This window comes from Sorex araneus, chromosome 2 (assembly GCF_027595985.1).
Source record: "Sorex araneus isolate mSorAra2 chromosome 2, mSorAra2.pri, whole genome shotgun sequence".
NCBI classification, from domain to species: domain Eukaryota; kingdom Metazoa; phylum Chordata; class Mammalia; order Eulipotyphla; family Soricidae; genus Sorex; species Sorex araneus.
The window spans coordinates 5,819,226-5,839,106 of NC_073303.1; the positions used below are offsets into that span (position 1 = coordinate 5,819,226).

Here is a 19,881-nt window from a genome sequence, read left to right on the forward strand (position 1 = left end):
GATATTTTTAATTTTTTGGATTTTAAATAAACATATTTGTGTAATTAGTAATAGGGCTGGAGCGATAGCACAGCGGTTGGGCATTCGCCTTAAACGCAGTCAACCTGTGTTCGATTCCTCCACCCCTGTTGGAGAGCCCGGAAAGCTACTGAGAGTATCGAGCCCGCGCGGCAGAGCCTGGCAAACGACCTGTGCTTATTGGATATGCCAAAAACAGAAACACTAAGTCTCTCAACGAGAGACTTTACTGGTGCCCGCTCGAACAAATCGATAAGCAGCGGGATGACAGTGACAGTGACAGTGACTAGTAATAATTTCTACTCAGAACACTAAAAATCAAACTATAGAAATTCCCATGTACCATATATTCCAAATGCCACTTAACAGCAAATACTATTTTTTTCAAAACTACGTGCTTTAGCTTCTGTCATTAAAATTTATATTTCAATTGTTTAAAAAAACAATTAGTTAATAAGGCTGGAGAGGTGTACAGTGTATAGGTTGTTTGCCTTGCAAACAGCTGACCCAAATCCACCCAAGCATCACATCTGGTCCCCCAAACCCCTCCAGGTACAAGACCTGAACTCAGAGCTATGAGTAAGCCCAGAGCACCACCAGGATGACCAAAAACAAAAGAGAGAGCAACAGAGAAATGGGGAAAGAGGGAGAGAGAGAATACAATAAAACCAAAAGTATCAGATCAAATGAGCACGTTAGTCTCATTATATCTAGAAAATAACATAACTTTCAAACATTTGAAAATTAGAATCCAGCATAAACTTGAAATTGTCTAAAGGAATATAAAATAAATTAGTGTTGACCTACTATAGGGCCAGGCTTGTGGGGCGCTTGAGAAAATTGAAGCAATGGTGGAGGGATTGAGGTTGGAATATTGAATACTGAGAAAAGCTATCATGAACAACTTTATAAATCACAGTGTTTAAGTAAGGGGGGAATTGAATTTTCTTAGAAGTAATATCTTTCAAAATATGAATTCATATTTCTCAAACTAGATAAATTTAGGAATTACTAACCCTCTAATTTGCCATCAAATTTAAAGATCACTAAATTTAACACAATTTTAGATTTAGCAAAGATCATAGAAACAAATTTTCATATTTTCACAAAGAACATAACATAGAGAGAAGTGCTTAAGACTGAACTATTTGTATCACTATGACGAATAAAATAAAATCTAATTATTTTTATATTTTTCTATTACAGCATTATAAAATCTTTTAAGCACTTATAAGGAGCTCTTCCAAGAAGACCTTCTCCACTTCTATACACCCTTATACCTGACTAGCTTTCTGACCTGACTAAGTTGAAGACTAGCTATACCTTCTCCCACCTAGAAACTGGAGATGAGAAGTGGAGGCATTTGCCCTTCCACAGTTCAAGTCTAAGATAGATGGGTTGATACTTGTGTGTACGTGGATTCAAAGGAAGTGAAGATCTGAGAAAGTGAAGAATCAAAAATTAGTGTTTGTGTTTGTCAAAATAATTAGAGTATATCTTGCTCTATAAAATTAGTGTTTGTGTATGTGTTTATATATGTATATGTATATATGGCTATATGCTCATCCCCATAGCACATAACTTGACTGTAAAATTTATCTTTCCAAACTCTGAAATATGAACAAAAGCTATACTGAGCTATTTGAAAAGGGGAAACATGAGTTAGATAAAAGATGGGATTTTTTTGACAGACATTCAACTGCTTTTTCCCCAGACAATTCTCTGATTATTCTTGTGATATGAGCAATGGTTATGTTTGGTAAAGATGCATCAAGGTCAGACCTCAGAATGTACTCTTGGACAAGAATCTATAGGTGAGGCTAAGTAAAATGTTCAAGTAGTTGAGTTGGTAATGCATGTGAGAAAAAAACCACAGAGAGAGAAACAGAGAGAGAAGGAGAGGAGAGAGAGAGGAGAAAGAGGGACAGAGAAAGGAAGAGAGATGTGAGAAATGAAACCTTACTTACTCCTCGGGTCACCCTCCTCAGTCTTTTATTTTCACAACCATGCAGAAAAGAAGGCTGCTCGAATGATTTTCACAAGTAAGAATGTCTCCCTGTGAATATCTCTGGCCAGTGCTTACACACTGAGTGAAAGTAAATATTTCTTAGACAATAATCCCAGGATAAAAGTACATTAGAGAAAAATACTTGGGGACCTGTATCTCCAAGTGGCTCATTAACGTGGAGCTCGAGAGTGTCTGGAGCAAGTTGATCCCAAAGGTGAATCTTCAAAGAATGCAATTCTCAAGGGAACTTTGCTCTATCTCTGACAGATGATATCAGAGATAAATTCCCTCACCTCATTACACTGTCCAGAGTATATATTAGTATATTCTTTGTAGGAGATGAAGGAAAAAAGGATAGTTCTAGGGAAGCCATATCTTTTCTATTAGCAATTGCCTGGGAAATAAGGAATCAAGGCCAGAGAGCTAGTACAGGGGTTAAGGTGCTTGATTGCACAGGATCTGCCCTAGTAGATCTCCAGCCATGCTCAGTCCCCTGAGCACTGCAAGGAGTTATACCTAAGCACATAGCCGGGAGTAAATCCAAAGAACTGGATGGAGCACAATACCACTTTCAAAAGGGAAAAGAATTTAATTATATAATCAAATACATAAGACAATTTTTTTTGTAATTAGGTGTGTTCATTAGTAAGCATAGAACTGAAGATGTGATTCATCAGAACAGAATTTTACTTTCATGTGTGAGGTCCTGGGTTCGATTGCTGGTGTAAAAATAAGAAGGTTTTAATGAGCATGAGTATTTTTAAATTTCTATAAATTTTTACCACTTCAGTGCCTCAACTATGGTTTACTAATGAATGCATTAAATTTATTTGAAGTTCAGTATTATTGATCATCAAGTTTATTACCATATTTCCTTGTCTTTTTTTATTTTTACTTTCCAATGTTTTTTATGCTTCTGTTGTTTTTATTTAGGCACCGGGATTTTAAAAGTTGCTGACAGGAGGGTTTCAGGCATACAGGGTTCCAATACCAGTCCCAACATCAGTGTCCACATTCCTCCACCAATGACTGCAATTTCCATCCCACCCCCTCACCCTATCTCCTTGACAGGCACATTCTTAAGTTTAACTGTAGTGTTGGTTGTAGTGGCTCAGATATATACATGCACTATTCTACACTCCAGGAATGTTCAACACTCCTTCGTTTGTCCTTATATTTCCTCCAGACCGCCTCATCTTGCATCACCACCCTCTTATATCTCCTTTGCTAGAGTTTTTGTTTTGTAAAATCAGACCAAATATCTGTCCATATTTTCTACCTTCTATTCCCTTGACATGGAAGCCTACAGACCACAGATTGTAATAACATGTATCTGTTCTTATTCTTCTGACTTATTTCACTCAACAGGAGATTCTCCAGTTCCATCCAAGTTGAAGCAAATTGCATGATTTCATCCTTCCTTTTAACTCTTTAGTATTATATACCACAATTTCATTATCCACACACATCCATTATTGGATGCTTGGGTGCTTCCATAACCTGGTTATTGAAATAGTGACTGCAGCAAACATAGTGATGCATATCATATATCTTCTTGAATGAATGATTTTTTCTTAGGGGTAGATACCAAGAATTATACTCAGAATCATTGGGAGTTCTATTTAGACTTTTTTTGAAGGATCTTCATATTGTTTTCCAAAAGGGATGGAATAGACAATATTCCCACCCACAGTGTATGAGAGGTTCTCTTTTACCACATCCTTGCCAACACAGGTTGTTTGGGTTCCTTTTGATACATGTCTTTCTCACTGGCATGATATGCTCTCTTATTGTCTAAATCCTTGAAGAATGTCATTAGAATTTGATGACAATTTCAGTGAGTCTGTATATTTTGTCATAGGTGGTCACTTGTATCACTTGTCATCCCATTGATCTTTGATTTGCTCGAGCAGGCGCCAGTAACGTCTCCATTTGTCCCTGTCGCATGCTAATGTAGGGTGGTCATTTTGACTTAAGTCTTCTAATCCACGTACTTCAAATATTTTTCAACTTCCTGGTGTCCTCTAATATCTTTCAATTGTGGCTTGCAACTTTCAATACGTTTTTGCCTCTATTTAACTAATTCATAGTTGTTTGATATTTTGAACTATTTTTAGTTGATCTCTTTCCTTATTTCTCTCTTCCACTTCTTTTTATGTATAGAGAAATGCAACTAATTTTTATTTACTATTTTGAATTTGCAGAACTTTGTAACCTTGGACACTGGGCTCAATGGGACCTGGGAGCAGAGATCCTCTGACTGAATCCTCCGGGCTCTGGCGACCCAGTGTCACACCCACAAGCCACCTCCTGCCCACGCCAGATAATCCCCTCATCGGCCACCATCCAGAACTCATGGCTGCTTCTCCCAAAAGGGAGCATAAAATGAGGTCACTCTAACCCTGCCAACAGACTCCGCACCAGGCTTTTTTTCACATGGGGCACCACAGAGATATCGGGTGAGAGTCCACCCCCCTGCCCCCAGGGACCCTACCCAACAGCCAACAAATACAACCCAAACACTGCCACACTCCAGGCCACTTTCCACACACTTGAGCCGAGCTTCACATATTTTCAGACATATATACCGAAGCTCACATCACGCAAATTTAACAACGTGTTACTGATATCCTAGAGAATGTCTTAATGGCTCCTGCCAAAATAGAACAATCTTCACACTGTTTTCTACCACTGTCACTGTCATCCTGTTGCTCATCGATTTGCTCGAGCGGACACCAGTAATGTCTCCATTGTAAGACTTATTGTTACTGTTTTTGGCATATTGAATATGCCACAGGAAGCTTGCCAGGTGTGGGCGAGATACTCTTGGTAGCTTCCTGGGCTCTCCAAGAGGGGCGGAGGAATCAGACCCGGGTGGACCAAGTGCAAGGCAAACGCCCTGCCACTCTGCTACCACTCCAGCCCACTGTTTTCTAGATGAACACTCTTTTCTAAGCATGTTCAGAAATTCTTCATAACAAACGGTACAAAATATATTCATGCCTTTGTGTTTTGGGACTGGGATTGGGGCTTGGGATGGAAACATCCCAGATTCGGTGGTGGGAAGGTGTAATGGTGGTGGGATTAGTGTTTGAATATTAAATGTAATCAAATATTGCGAAGTAATTTATAAAATAAAAAAGATTTAAAAAAAGAATCAGGGAAAGAGACTAGAGCAGATTAATGGCTCTGAAGCCAAGAACATACAATCAGCAGGGATAGAGAAGGGATCACTAAGTCAGTGACAGTAGGAAGGATCACTCCGGATGGGAGATGTGTGCTGAAAGTAGACAAACAACCAAACTTGATGGCCTCTCAGTATCTGTATTACAAACCATAATGCCCAAAAGGAGAGAGAGAGAGAATGGGGGAAATTGTCTGCCATAGAGTCAGGGGAAGGGGTGGGATGATGAGGGGGAGGAATACTGTGGACATTGGTGGTGGAAAATGTACCCTGGTGGAGGGAAGGGGGAAAAAAAGAACATGCAACCTTGCAGGACATGCAAGTCACATTTGTGCAGGCCCTGAAAGGTATATACATTCCTCATGAGTTTGTGTTTGAGTCAAAGATCCCACAAGATGTCTTAGGTGGTTTTGCTGTGGTGGAGTCATCTAAGTATTGGGTCACTCCGTGTGCACCGCTGCATTTCTTACAATCAGGGCTTCTGCAAAGTATTCTTCAGACAAGGGAAAGTAGTCTTCCAGCAGTGCAAAGTAGTCTTCCGACAGCACGTTTCACATCCTTATTCCTCAGGGTGCAAATGAGGAGGTTGTGGGTTGGGGTCACAACCTTACAAGGAGGATTTTACTGTGCATATGTTGTAGGAACTATTTTTGTCAACTGCCTTGAGAATAACTCCTTAAAGAAATCAGGATCCGTGATAAGGGCAGAAAGAGCAAGACTAACGCAAGAAAGAACACCTGGAGCGGTTGGAGTGGGTGTCCATACCCGCAAGTTTAATCATCGAAGGCACCTTGCAGAAAAAAATTATAGATGTGCCGGTGTCCTCAGGGAGATATCAGGAGGCCGGTGGTATTCTGGATGAGCACGTTTCCCACCCTGGGCCGTACATCCAAGAAATGCCTGCAGAGCCGCATAGCGACCAAAAGCCATCATAGGCCAGAGGACACACTAGGTGGTGCCCGACCCAGGGTCGCGTGGAGCTGGACAGTGCAACCAGGGACAGCAATGACCTTGCCACCTCTCGGGTTCCACAGCAGCTGGGGGCCAAAGCTGGTGGTAAAGCAAATGCCAACCAGGGAGAGCTGAGTGAGGAAGAGTACATAGGGGGGAGTGGAGTTTGAGGTCTATGGAAGAGACCAGAATGATGAGCATGTTCCCCAGCAGAGTGAGGTAGGACACCAGCTCTAACACAAAAAGAGGATTTTTTCCAAGTGATGCTGGTCGGAGAAGGTCACCACGATAAAGTCTGGATGGACACTGCCTTTGAGGAAATCCATGACCCTGGTCAGAAAAAGAATTTTAGGAATATTGTCACAGGGTTAGAAAGAGGTTCGGGTGTAGGCTACGGGTCCTAAACTCAGCTCTTGAGAAGAATTCAGAGAAGCACTGACTGAGGGAGAAATAATGGTCATTCGTGCCGGACATTTTGGCAAGCTGCCCTGGGATGCTTCAGCAGGTGCTCGCAAGGGCAGGACTGTACAGAGAGAGAGAAGGAGGCTAATTGCGTCAGCAGAGAGATTTGCTGACAGGTACGGACAAGACTAGTGAGGTAAAGTTCATCAGGGAGGAAAATAGCAAAAAGGGAAAGATTGTCAGAAGCATATAATGAATTTAGTGAATTTACAGCTTATGAAAAGTCACTGTATCAGTGTCATTCGTTGCTCATTGATTTCCTCAGCACCAGTAACGTCTCCATCGTGAGACTTGTTACTGTTTCTGGCACATCAAATATGCCACGGGTAGCTTGCCAGGCTCTGCCCTGAAGGCGAGATACTCTTGGTAGCTCGCCAGGCTCTCCAAGAGGGGCAGAGGAATCAAACCCGGATCGGCCATGTGCAAGGCAAACTCCCTACCAGCAAGTAGGCAAGACAAACACTTGCCTTGCATATGACCAACCAGAGTTAGATCTCCAGCATCAAATATGGTTTGCCTCCCTCCGCCCGGCTCCAGCACTGCCACGGAGGCTCCCGGAATAGCCCTGGAGCTGCAATGGGTATGACCCAAACCCCAGGATCTTAACGAAATTCAAACACATCTTAAGTGTGCATTTAAATTTCTGACACATTTCCACCAAATATTCACTTGTAAGATGAAACTAAGATAAGAAATGGAGGAATTGAGATAAGGGAAGAAGGCAGATTTTATGGGATATTGAGAAGGAAGAAGAAAGCAAAAATGAACTTTAGATCTATCATGGGAAACTGATGTACACTGATACACTTCACTGTAGCACTGTCCTCCCATTGTTCATTGATTTGTTCGAGTGGGCACCAGTAACATCTCCATTGTGAAACTGGTTACTGTTTTTGGCATATCAAATACGCCACGGGTAGCTTTCCAGTTTCTGAAGTGTGGGTGGGACACTCTCAGTAGCTGCTGGAGGGTCGGAGAAATCAAACCCAGGTCAGCTTCGTGCAAGGCAAACACCCTACGTGCTGTGCTATTGCTCCCTACCCTTCACTTAAAAAAAAAAAATGAGTCCTGGGAGTTACAAAGATTACACTTTGACTTTCTGTTCTGCAGTCTCAGCAAAAACATTTTTCTTACATTTCTCCAAGAATTTTCCAAAGATATTCTATTTTCCTTCTTTTCTTGCCTCTATTAAATATCTGAATTTTCCATCCTTAGTTTTACCAACTCTCTCATATTGTATTTAACTTTAGCTATCCGTGACACTTTGTTCTCATGATAAAATAAACTCCAATTTCACAAATGTTTGAAGGATACATATTTTAATTCTTTACTTCCACTTAGTGTCCTGCTCTATCCCTTTCAGTCACAGTTACAAACAATACAATCAGCCCTCACTAGTTGCTAGCAAGTTATTGGAAACAGAAATTTTATATAAAAGTTTGTATTAAAAAATTTATTTTGAATAATTCAATTTATCCAATATCAGCCGAGTCTTCTGTTTATCATGTGACAACAAAGTGAACTTGAACATAGGAAAGTTCTGGAAAAACTGTACATGTTTAGTGGACAATCTTTAACAAAACTTGGCCCTCTATTCCTTTTACTACAATTACCAGAAAGTAAAAAATTCACTGCTTCTATATACAATATATTTTTTCTCTTTTTGATATCAAAATAGAATTTGCATAATATTGAAAGATATAATCCATGCTTCTTAATACAAAGTATAACTGATCACATCAAAAAGTTCGCTTAATTTTAAAATAATAATAATTTTATTATTTCCTCTTTGTTCCTAGCCCATTATTTTATTCCACCCAGATTTAGAGCAATAAATTATACTTACTGTATATTCTTGTAAATGAATTTTTTCTTGAGAATGAATTTAAAAACTCAATTTTTTTTAAAATGTAAATTTTATTGAATCACCATGTGGAGGGTTACATAGTTCTCAGGATTATGTCAGTTATACAATACTCAAACACCCTTCCCTTCACCCGTGCCCATATTCCATCACCAACCACCCCATTATACCTCCTGCCCCCTCCCGCCCCCTCCCGCCCCCCCAGTCCCCGCCCTTGTAAGTGATAAGTTTCACTTCGTTTTACGCTTTATCTTGGTTACATTCCATGTTTCAACACATAGCTCACTATTGTTGCTAGGGTTTCCCCCCCAAAAAGAAAAGACAGTCCCACTGTCAAGGAAGCATTTGATGGCTCTCCATTGCTCAGAATGCAGAGATATTAAGTCCCGCTGTTTGTTACATAACTTTTCTATTTTTTTTTTCCCCTCTCGTCCCGCACCACTGAGTTCACGCCTGTTTAGAAATCACCACGCTGCCTGACAAAGGGAAAACAAACCAAAAAAGATGGTTATTTCCCGTCATCAGCCGGCGTGGGGCTCTGGCTTAGTTGATAGTCTGGTAGAATGTCTGCAAGCAGTTTCTGGAACCAAAAGTAATACGCTGGTATCAGCCCCGGCTCGAGATTCCACCAGCATCCTGCTGTTCCAAGTACATAATAATTTATTTCCTTGTATCCCATTCCCACACCATCAGGTCCATGTCAGCTTAATGGACCTCATACTATGGTTAACGCCACACTGCGTTTCTTCCCGAGAAAGAAGGATATTTCTTCTCAGCCGGCGTGGGGATATGGCTTAGTTCAGTCTATAGAGATGGCTACCACTTTGGTAGCCTTCAATATTTCAGCAAAAGACTTACTATTCTTGTTAGGATTTCCCACCGAAGTACGACCCATTAAAAAGGAACCATTTCTATATTGGTGATGATTAAATGACAATAGGTTGCGCGGCCATGGCAGCAGCCTCGCGGCTTTGAATTTCTGTATAAAGTCCAGGGAAAGTTCAGCCAGAAATTACACGTCGCTACAAACTTTAACCCTATTATGGTCCCCCCCCAAAGTCCAACCCATTACAACGGAACCATTTCATATTGCTGATGATTAGATGACATTAGGCTGCCTCGGCCGCGCAGTTTTGGGTTTCTATATAAAGTCCAGGGAAAATTCTGCCTAAAATTCTATCGCTACAATCTTTTACCCTTCAACAAAAAACTCAGTACTATTGTTTGGAGTTTCCCCCCATGGTAAGCCCTGCCAAAAAGGAACATTTACACGTTGCTGACACTCAAGAGATATTAGGTCTCACAGCTGCGATAGCAGCCGCGCGGTTTTGGATTTCTATATGAAGTCCAGGGAAAATTCTTTTGGTAATTGCATCACTTGCTGCAGCGCCTGGGCCAGAAGCTCCGAGCACACAGTTTGGAGGCATTTGGGGGGCGCCGCTCGTGTCCAAAGTGGTTCAGTTGCCTCCAGGGTCGATCTCGAGCGGGGCTGCAAAGGAGCGTCCCCACATGGCTCTGTGCTTAAATGTCGGCCGGCACAGGGCGGATCCGGAAGTCCCGCCCATCAGTTTTCCGGGGCTTCCTGCATAGTCTAAAAACCGGCTATTGCCTCGCTGCATTCAAAAAGAAAGAGTTGAGAGAGAAAAGACCATACCCCGCTGGCAGCACCTGGGCCAAAGGCTCTGAGCACACAGTCTGGAGGCATTTGGGGGGCACCACTCGTGTCCAAAGTGGTTCAGTTGCCTCCAGGGTTGATCTCGCGCGGGGCCGGAAAGAAAAACTCAATTTTTTAATCTCATAGTTTCTTTCTTTTGTGCATAAACACAACGTGCATTCATACAAACAAAGTTCAGAATCTTCCAAGGTGAATATAAGTGTTCATTTCAAAACCCTGTCATTTGTACTCTATCTACATACCAGAAAAATAATAAATAGTATATTCTATATGCAAGAGCAATTTTCTGATGATATGTCTTAAGTCACTTTCCAGCATAGAAAGTCACTTTTTGTCTATTCTCAACAGTCTCCTCAGAGCTCCCTTCACATCTTTATTCCTGAGAGTATATATGAGGGGGTTGAGGGTGGGAGTAAAAACTCCATAGAAGAGTGTAAGGAACTTTCCGTCGACATAGCCATAGTACTTCTGTGGTTTGATGTATATGACCGAGCTGGTCCCAAAGAAGAAGGACACCACTATCAGATGAGAGCCACAGGTCCCAAGAGCCTTGCGCCCAGCTTGGACTGACTTCAGTTTTACCACTGCTTGCACAATGAGGCCATAGGAGAGCAGTATCAGTGACACAGGAATAAGGAGGAGAACTAATGTGCCCACAAATAGCTGAACCTCGATTGCATGTATGTCAACACATGACAACTGGACCATGGCAGGCATTTCACATAAGAAGTGATCCAGATGGTGACGCCCACATCGAGGAAGCCGAAGGGTGATGGTGCCTTGGATGAGACTATTTCCTATTCCACTCACCCATGCCATGCCTGCTAGGGCCTTGCAGAAGGAGGGGTGCATGATGGTGGTGTAATTGAGAGGTTTGCACACAGCTACATAGCGATCAAATGCCATGATAGTGAGGAGGACAGCTTCCGTGGTACCAAGGGCCAAGAACACGTAGAGTTGGATGACGCAGCCAGTCCAGGTGATGGTCTTGGATGGTCCCTTTAAATTCCACAGTAACTGAGGGACAGCACTGGTCGTGAAGCCCAGGTCTAGTAAGGAGAGGTTGGTGAGGAAGAAATACATGGGTGTCTGGAGTTTTGCATCCAGACGGGAAACCAGGATGATGACTGAGTTCCCAACAATCGTCAGAAGGTAGGAGACCAGAACCACCACAAAAAGGATGAACTCCACTCGGGGCTGGTCTGAGAATCCGAGCAAGATAAAATATCCATCTGTTTCATTGTTTTGTTCCATTGGTCTGTTGGGATAAAAAAAGAAAAAATGAATAAAGGAAATTTTATCCAAAAAAAGCATTCTTTTTATTATTATTTTTGTCTCAATACACATAAGATCCATTTCCTATTCCTTGATAATTATCATTAAAGCTTCAGGTTTGAGTTATGTAATTTTGCTAATAGAAGAGGAAATAAAGGAAGATACAGACGTACAGTAATGCACAAGTATTTTGATTAAAAATATACTTAGACAAAAACTAAAGGATTTAAAAGAATGTTTGGGTATCCCCTATCTCTGGCCACCTCTGACTGGGGCCAGATAATCTCAGTATGGGCCACCACCCAGAGTCCATGTCCTTCTCTCCCAGAAGGGAGCAGAACATGACACTCGCCATATGGACACACTGGACCTCGTGCCAGGTTGTTTCACTCAGGGCACCCGGAGGGGGACGTGTGTAACCCCTTCCTGCCCCAAGGGGCCAAGCCCTGGAAGCTGAAAACCTCCAGAACTCAACTGCTCCCAGCTCTTGGCCGCTCTCCACACAGGCCCTGCCTCACTCACGAGTGAACCTATTCCCGGACACTTCATACCCCACGCCACCCGGACTCCAAGAGCACTGCACCACATTGATGGGGTAAAAGTAGGAGGCAACCAATCTTAGAGGCATATTTCTTTTACAAATATATAGTGCTGTCACTGTGAACTGTCACTATCACCCATTTGCTCATCTATTTCCTCGAGTGGGCACCAGTAACATCTCCATTTTGAGACTTGTTATTACTGTTTTTGGCATATCCAGTACACCAGGGAGAGCTTTCCAGGCTCTGCCCTGTGGGCGAAATACTCTCGGTAGCTTGCTGGGCTCTCCACGAGAGACAGAGGAATCAAACCCTGGTCGGCCACGTGCAAGGAAAACTCCCTTCCTGCTGTGCTATCGCTCTAGCCCTTACAGATATATGTACATATGAAATATATATGAAATATATGAAATATATTTATATATACATATGCCCACAAGTCTCAACCTTTACCAACACGTTAGTGACCTCTTCCAGAAGGGCTTAATGGCCCCTGGGCGAAATACAACAATCTTCACACTCTTCCCCGTAAGGAAACTTTTTGGAGTGTTTGAATACTAAAGCAACCAAATATTGTGAACTATGTTATAAAATAAAAATATTAAATAATATGAATAATGTTTGGGCCAGAGAGATGTACAGGGATTTAGGTACTTACCTTGCATGCATCTGACCCCAATTGTTTCCTGGCACCACAAGTGATCTCTGAACACAGAGCCAGGAGCAAGCCTGAGCACCACCAGGTGTGAACCAAATCCCAAAATATAGTCAAATTAAAAACAGTAACTTCAAAGATCCACATATGTGCCTTTGCAATAAAGTATGTGCTTGAAAGCTTCTGGGGTGCTGAGCTCAACCTCCAGTGCAGATACTGGGGAGAAAAAATGTAAAACTCACCCATGCACATGCGTAGATGAAGCACTGGAATTCTGCCACTTGTCTGCATTGTTCTGGGTAATAAAATTTGTGAAGTATAAAATATTCTTTTATGCCTATTTCCTTATTTTTAATATCCTCATCTGTGGATTTTTTTCTTTTTTTTTCTCTTTGCATCACACCAAGTGGTGCTCAGAGACTGCTCCTGGTTCTTCACTTAGGAATCCTGGCAGAGCCCAGGGGACCATCTGGGATGCCAGGGATCAAACCCCAGATGGCTGCCTACAAGGCAAATACCCTAGAAGCTGCACTATCACTCTTACGGGCATATCTTATTCGATTATTTACTTTTAGGAATTGTAAAAGCTAGAATTGTCATTTCATTCAATTGTGTTTATAATTTAAAAAGATAAATTCGGTAAATTTAATTCTAGATTTTTATTTACTGTCCTAATTTTGTTTAATTAAAGTGTTAAGGAATTATTCACAAATATATTCACAAATATAGTTATTATATTGCAAGTCTCCACCAGGACGACTCCTGGTCACTCGTATTGAAGAATAATTACAAACAAGATAACTAACATCTAGCCTCTTATATGTTCAATATTGTTCATTTTTGTGTGTGGATGTATGTTGCATATGCTTAAGATTTTGATTAAGTACATTCCAAGTGCACAATACCATTTTATTAACTAAGGGCAGCCTGCTGAACATTGACTCTTCAGAACTTATTTTTTTCTTGTAAGCAGCCATACCCTTTACTGATATTATCCTCCCTTCCTTTCCCTCCAGACATTGGATACCACCATCCTATTCTATTCCCTGTTTTTAGGGTATTGGCTTGCCTTACTTTAGGTTTCTCATATATCTGATACCATATAGTATTTGTCTTTCTCTGGCTGCTTCACCTCATGTAGCATAATGATGTTCCTCTGATTTGTACAGGTTGTACCTAGTGTTGGAATTCCTACTTATTACTAAAATGATTGATATATGTATATAAAACAGATTATTTTAATTAATCACTTGGAGGACATTTAGATAATTCTGATTTCTTTTCTTTAGCCCGTTCACACCCGTTTCCCAGATGTTCTCATTTCCTATTTTTTTGCATAATTTCAGTGAATTTGGTCTATGCAGATAGATTTTTGAAATACTGGTTTAATACTCAATTATGTATAAATTAATTTTTAAGTCATACTATTTTCCAGAATTGCTGTACCATTTAACATTCCCTCCAAAAATATGTAAGGATTCTCTAAATTTTTTTATTCAAAAGCTAAATGTTTAAATTTATATAGCTGTATATCCAAACCACAAAATCAACAAAACTGAAAACAGCAGATCCAAACCCCAAATTTTACACTGTGTCTGCCAAGGAGTCAGTGTGAGGATTGGGACCAACCCCCAGGGCACTGTTGGTGGGATCTGTGCTAGAATGCTGTGTGTCCAAACGCAATTACTTTAAAAATTACGGTGCTTTAATAAAGCTTTTTTTAATTTTTTGGATTTTAAAATAAATATATTTGTTAACTAGTAATAAATTCTACTCAGAACACTAAAAATTATACTATAGAAATTCCATATACCATATATTCCAAATGCTCCTTAACAGCAAATACTAATCGTTCCAAATCTACGTGCCTTAGCTTCATCATTAAAATTTATATTTCAATTGTTTAAAAAAAACAATAAGTTCATGAGGTTGAAGAGAGAGTACAGTTATCACATATAGTCCCCCAAACCTTTCTAGGAACAAAACTTGAACTCAGAGCTATGAGTAAGCCCTAAGCACCACCAGGATGACCAAAAATAAAAGAGAGAGCAAGAGAGAAAGAGAGAGAGAAGGAGAGAATACAATAAAACCAAAAGTATCAGATCAAATGATAGCACGTTAGTCTCATGATTTCTAGAAAATAACATAACTTTCACACTTGAAAATTAGAATCCAGCATAAACTTGAATTTGTCTAAAGGAATATAAAATAAATTAGTGTTGACCTGCTATAGGGCCAGGCTTTCGGGGTGCTTGAGAAAATGGAAGCAATGGTGGAGGGATTGAGGTTGGAATACTGAATCCTGCTAAAAGCTATCATGAACAACTTTATAAATCACCGTGTTTAAATAAAGTGGGGGAAAATTGAATTTTTGGGAAGTAATATCTTTCAAAATATGAATTCACATTTCTCAAACTAGATAAATTCAGGAAATACTAATTCTCTAATTTGCCATAAAATTTAAAGATCACTAAATTTAATACAATATTAGAAATAGCAAAGATCATAGAAATAAATTTTTATATTTTCACAAAGAACATAACATAGAGAGAAGTGCTTAAGACTGAACTCTTTGTATCAGGATTACGAATAAAATAAAATCTAATTATTTTTATATTTTTCTATTACAGCATTCTAAAATCTTTTAAGCACTTATAAGGAGCTCTTCCAAGAAGACCTTCTCCACTTCTATACACCCTTATACCTGCCTAGCTTTCTGACCTGACTAAGTTGAAGACTAGCTATGCCTTCTCCCACCTAGAAACTGGAGATGAGAAGTGGAGGCATTTGCCCTTTCTCAGTTCAAGTCTAAGATAGATGGGTTGATACTTGTGTGTACGTGAATTAAAAGGAAGTGAAGATCTGAGAAAGTGAAGAATCAAAAATTAGTGTTTGTGTTTGTCAAAATAATTAGAGTATCTTGCTCTATAAATTAGTGTTTGTGTATGTGTTTATATATGTATATGTATATATGGTTATATGTTCAACCCCATAACACATAACTTGACTGTAAAATTTATCTTTCTAAACTCTGAAATATGAACAAAAGCTATATTGAGCTTTTTGAAAGGGGAGACATGGGTTAGATAAAAGATGGTTTTTCTTTGACAGACATTCAACTGCTCTTTCCCCAGACAATTCTCTGATTATTCTTGTGATATGAGCAATGGTTATGTTTGGTAAAGACGCATCAAGGTCAGACCTCAGAATGTACTCCTGGACCAGAATCTATAGGTTAGTCTAAGTAAATTTTTCAAGTAGTTGATTTGGCAATGCATGTGAAGTGTCAGGACAAAAACCAAAGAGAGAGAAACAGAGAGAGAGAAGGAGAGGAGAGAGAAGGAGAGAGAGAGGAGAGAGAGGGACAGAGAAAGGAAGAGAGATGTGAGAAATGAAACCTTACTTACTCCTCGGGTCACCCTCCTCAGTCTTTTATTTTCACAACCATGCAGAAAAGAAGGCTGCTCGAATGATTTTCACAAGTAAGAATGTCTCCCTGTGAATATCTCTGGCCAGTGCTTACACACTGGGTGAAAGTAAATATTTCTTAGACAATAATCCCAGGATAAAAGTACATTAGAGAAAAATACTTGGGGACCTGTATCTCCAAGTCGCTCATTAACGTGGAGCTCGAGAGTGTCTGGAGCAAGTTTTTCCCAAAGGTGAATCTTCAAAGAATGCAATTCTCAAGGGAACTTTGCTCTGTCTCCGACAGATGATATCAGAGATAAATTCCCTCACCTCATTACACTGTCCAGTGTATATATTAGTATGTTCTTTGTAGGAGATGAAGGAAAAAAGGATGGTTATAGGAAACCCATGTATTTTCTATTAGGAATTGCCTGGGAAATAAGGAATCAAGGCCAGAGAGCTACTACAGGGATTAAGGTGCTTGATTGCACAGGATCTGCCCTAGTAGATCTCCAGCCATGCACATGGTCCCCTGAGCACTGCAAGGAGTTATACCTGAGCAATAGCCAGGAGTAAATCCAAAGAACTGGATGGAGCTCAATACCACTTTCAAAAGGGAAAAGAATTTAATTATATAATCAAATACATAAGACAATTTTTTTTGTAATTAGGTGTGTTCATTAGTAAGCATAGAACTGAAGATGTGATTCATCAGAACAGAATTTTACTTTCATGTGTGAGGTCCTGGGTTCTATTGCTGGTGTAAAAATAAGAAGGTTTTAATGAACATGAGTATTTTTAAATTTCTATAAATTTTTACCACTTCAGTGCCTCAACTATGGTTTACTAATGAATGCATCAAATTTATTTGAAGTTCAGTATTATTGATCATCAAGTTTATTACCATATTTCCTTGTCTTTTTTTCTTTTTACTTTCCAATGTTTTTTATGCTTCTGTTGTTTTTATTTAGGCACTGTGATTTTAAAAGTTGCTGACAGGAGGGTTTCAGGCATACAGGGTTCCAATACCAGTCCCAACATCAGTGTCCACATTCCTCCATCAATGACCGCAGTTTCCCTCACAACCCCCACCCTATCTCCTTGACAGGCACATTCTTAAGTTTAACTGTAGTGTTGGTTGTAGTGGCTCAGATATATACATGCACTATTCTACACTCCAGGAATGTTCAACACTCCTTCTTTTGTCCTTATATTTCCTCCAGACCGCCTCATCTTGCATCACCACCCTCTTAAATCTCCATCGCTAGAGTTTTTGTTTTGTAAAATCAGACCAAGTGTCTGTCCATATTTTCTACCTTCTATTCCCTTGACATGGAATCCTATAGACCACAAATTGTAATAACATGTTCTGTTCTTATCCTTCTGACTTATTTCACTCAACAGGAGATTCTCCAGTTCCATAGGAGTTGAAGCAAATTGCATGATTTCATCCTTCCTTTTAACTCTTTAGTATTATATACCACAACTTCATTATCCACACATCCATTATTGGATGCTTGGGTGATTCCATAACCTGGTTATTGAAATAGTGACTGCAGCAAACATAGTGATGCATATCATATATCTTCTTGAATGAATGATTTTTTCTTAGGGGTAGATACCAAGAATTATACTCAGGATCATTGGGAGTTCTATTTAAACTTTTTTTTAAGAATCTTCATTGTTTTCCAAAAGGGCTGAAATAAACAATATTCCCACCAACAGTGTATGAGAGGTTCTTTTTTACCACATCCTTGCCAACACAGGTTGTTTGCATTTGTTTTGATACATGTCTTTCTCACGGGCATGATATGCTCTCTTATTGTCTAAGTCCTTGAAGAATGTCATTAGAATTTGATGACAATTTCAGTGAGTCTGTATATTTTGGCATAGGTGGTCACTTGTATCACTTGTCGTCCCATTGATCTTTGATTTGCTCGAGCAGGCGCCAGTAACGTCTCCATTTGTCCCTGTCACATGTTAGTGTAGGGTGGTCATTTTGACTTAATCAAGACTTCTAATCCATGTACTTCAATTATTTTTCACTTCCTGGTGTCCTCTAATTTCTTTCAATTGTGGCTTGCAATTTGCAATACGTTTTTGCCTCTATTTAACTAATTCATAGTTGTTTGATATTTTGAACTATTTTTAGTGGATCTCTTTCCTTATTTCTCTCTTCCACTTCTTTATATGTATAGAGAAATGCAACCCATTTTTATTTACTATTTTGATTTTGCGAAACTTTGTAAACTTGGACACTGGGCTCAATGGGACCTGGGAGCAGAGATCCTCTTCTCATACCCCCCAGTCTCTGGCGACCCAGTGTCACACCCACAAGCCATCTCCTGCCCACGCCAGACAATCCCCTCATCGGCCACCATCCAGAACCCATGGCTGCTTCTCCCAAAAGGGAGCATAAAATGAGGTCACCCTAACCCTGCCAACAGACTCCGCACCAGGCTGTTTTCACATGGGGCACCACAGAGAAAGGCGGGTGAGAGTCCACCCCCCTGCCCCCAGGGACCCAGCCCAACAGCCAACAAATACAACCCAAACACTGCCACACTCCAGGCTGCTTTCCACACACTTGAGCCGAGCTTCACATACTTTCAGACGTATATACCGAAGCTCACATCACGCAAATTTAACAACATGTTACTGATATCCTAGAGAATGTCTTAATGGCTCCTGACAAAGTCAAACAATCTTCACACTGTTTTCTACCACTGTCACTGTCATCCTGTTGCTCATCGATTTTCTCAAGTGGACACCAGTAACGTCTCCATTGTAAGACTTATTGTTACTGTTTTTGGCATATTGAATACGCCACAGGGAGTTTGCTGGGCTCTGCCGTGTAGGCGAGATATTTTTGGTACCTTTCCGGGCTCTTTGAGAGGGCCGGAGGAATTGAGCCCAGGTGGACCAAGTGCAAGGCAAACGCCCTGCCACTTCTGCTAGCACTCCAGCCCACTGTTTTCTAAATGAACACGTTTTTGTAAGCATGTTCAGAAATTCTTTACAACAAACAGTACAAAATATATTCATTCCTAACTGAGAAGTACAAGTTGGCAACGATGCAACTTCTGGCAGTTTTCTCTCTGGACTTAGTTACTAAAATACTAAAATACAGAAACCGAAAACGGAGAGGCCGATAAGTGTGGTCACTTGACCTCATACCTCTTCATCCTCAGCAATGGAAAACAAATTATCTAATGCTTCCTTTTCAGCAGGTCTGACTTTAGGGGAGAGACTCTCCAAACAATAATAGTGAGTTTTGTTGAAATATTGTATGCAATCAAAGTGAAAGTAAAGTGAAATTTATTAGTTACACAGGCAGGGGGGCTAAGGGTGGGGGGGCTAGGGGCGTGGGGGGTTAGGGGTGTGGTGGTGGGGGTGGAGCTATACTGGGATTCTTGGTGGTGGAATATGTGCAATGGTGAAGGGATGGGTATTCGAGCATTGTATAACTGAGATTTAAACCTGAAAACTTTGTAACTTTCCACATGGTGACTCAATAAAAAAATTAAAAATAAATAAATAAAAATATATATATATATATATTCATTCCTTTGTGTTTTGGGACTGGGATTGGGGCTTGGGATGGAAACATCCGAATTTGGTGGTGGGAAGGTGTAATTGTGGTGGGATTGGTGTTTGAATATTAAATGTAATCAAATATTGCGAAGTAACTTATAAAATTAAAAAAGAATCTGGGAAAGAGACCAGAACAGACTGACTTCTCTGAAACCAAGAACATGCAATCAGCAGGGGTAGAGAAGGGATCACTAAGTCAATGACAGTAGGAAGGATCGCTCCGGATGGGAGATGTGTGCTGAAAG

General features: G+C 40.3%; 1 protein-coding gene across 1 annotated transcript; it reads right to left on the reverse strand.

Annotated features, from left to right (window-relative positions):
• Nucleotides 1-10,486: 10,486 nt before the first annotated feature.
• On the reverse strand, nt 10,487-11,416 carry LOC129402440 (olfactory receptor 2G3-like). Its single transcript, XM_055129020.1, has one exon. It carries the CDS (start codon nt 11,414-11,416, stop codon nt 10,487-10,489), a length of 930 nt encoding a protein of 309 aa, XP_054984995.1.
• Between the last annotated feature and the right edge of the window lie 8,465 nt (nt 11,417-19,881).

Excerpts from the sequence above, each read along its gene's own strand:
- LOC129402440 (XM_055129020.1), bottom strand. The coding sequence starts at position 11,416 with ATGGAACAAAACAATGAAACAGATGGATATTTTATCTTGCTCGGATTC.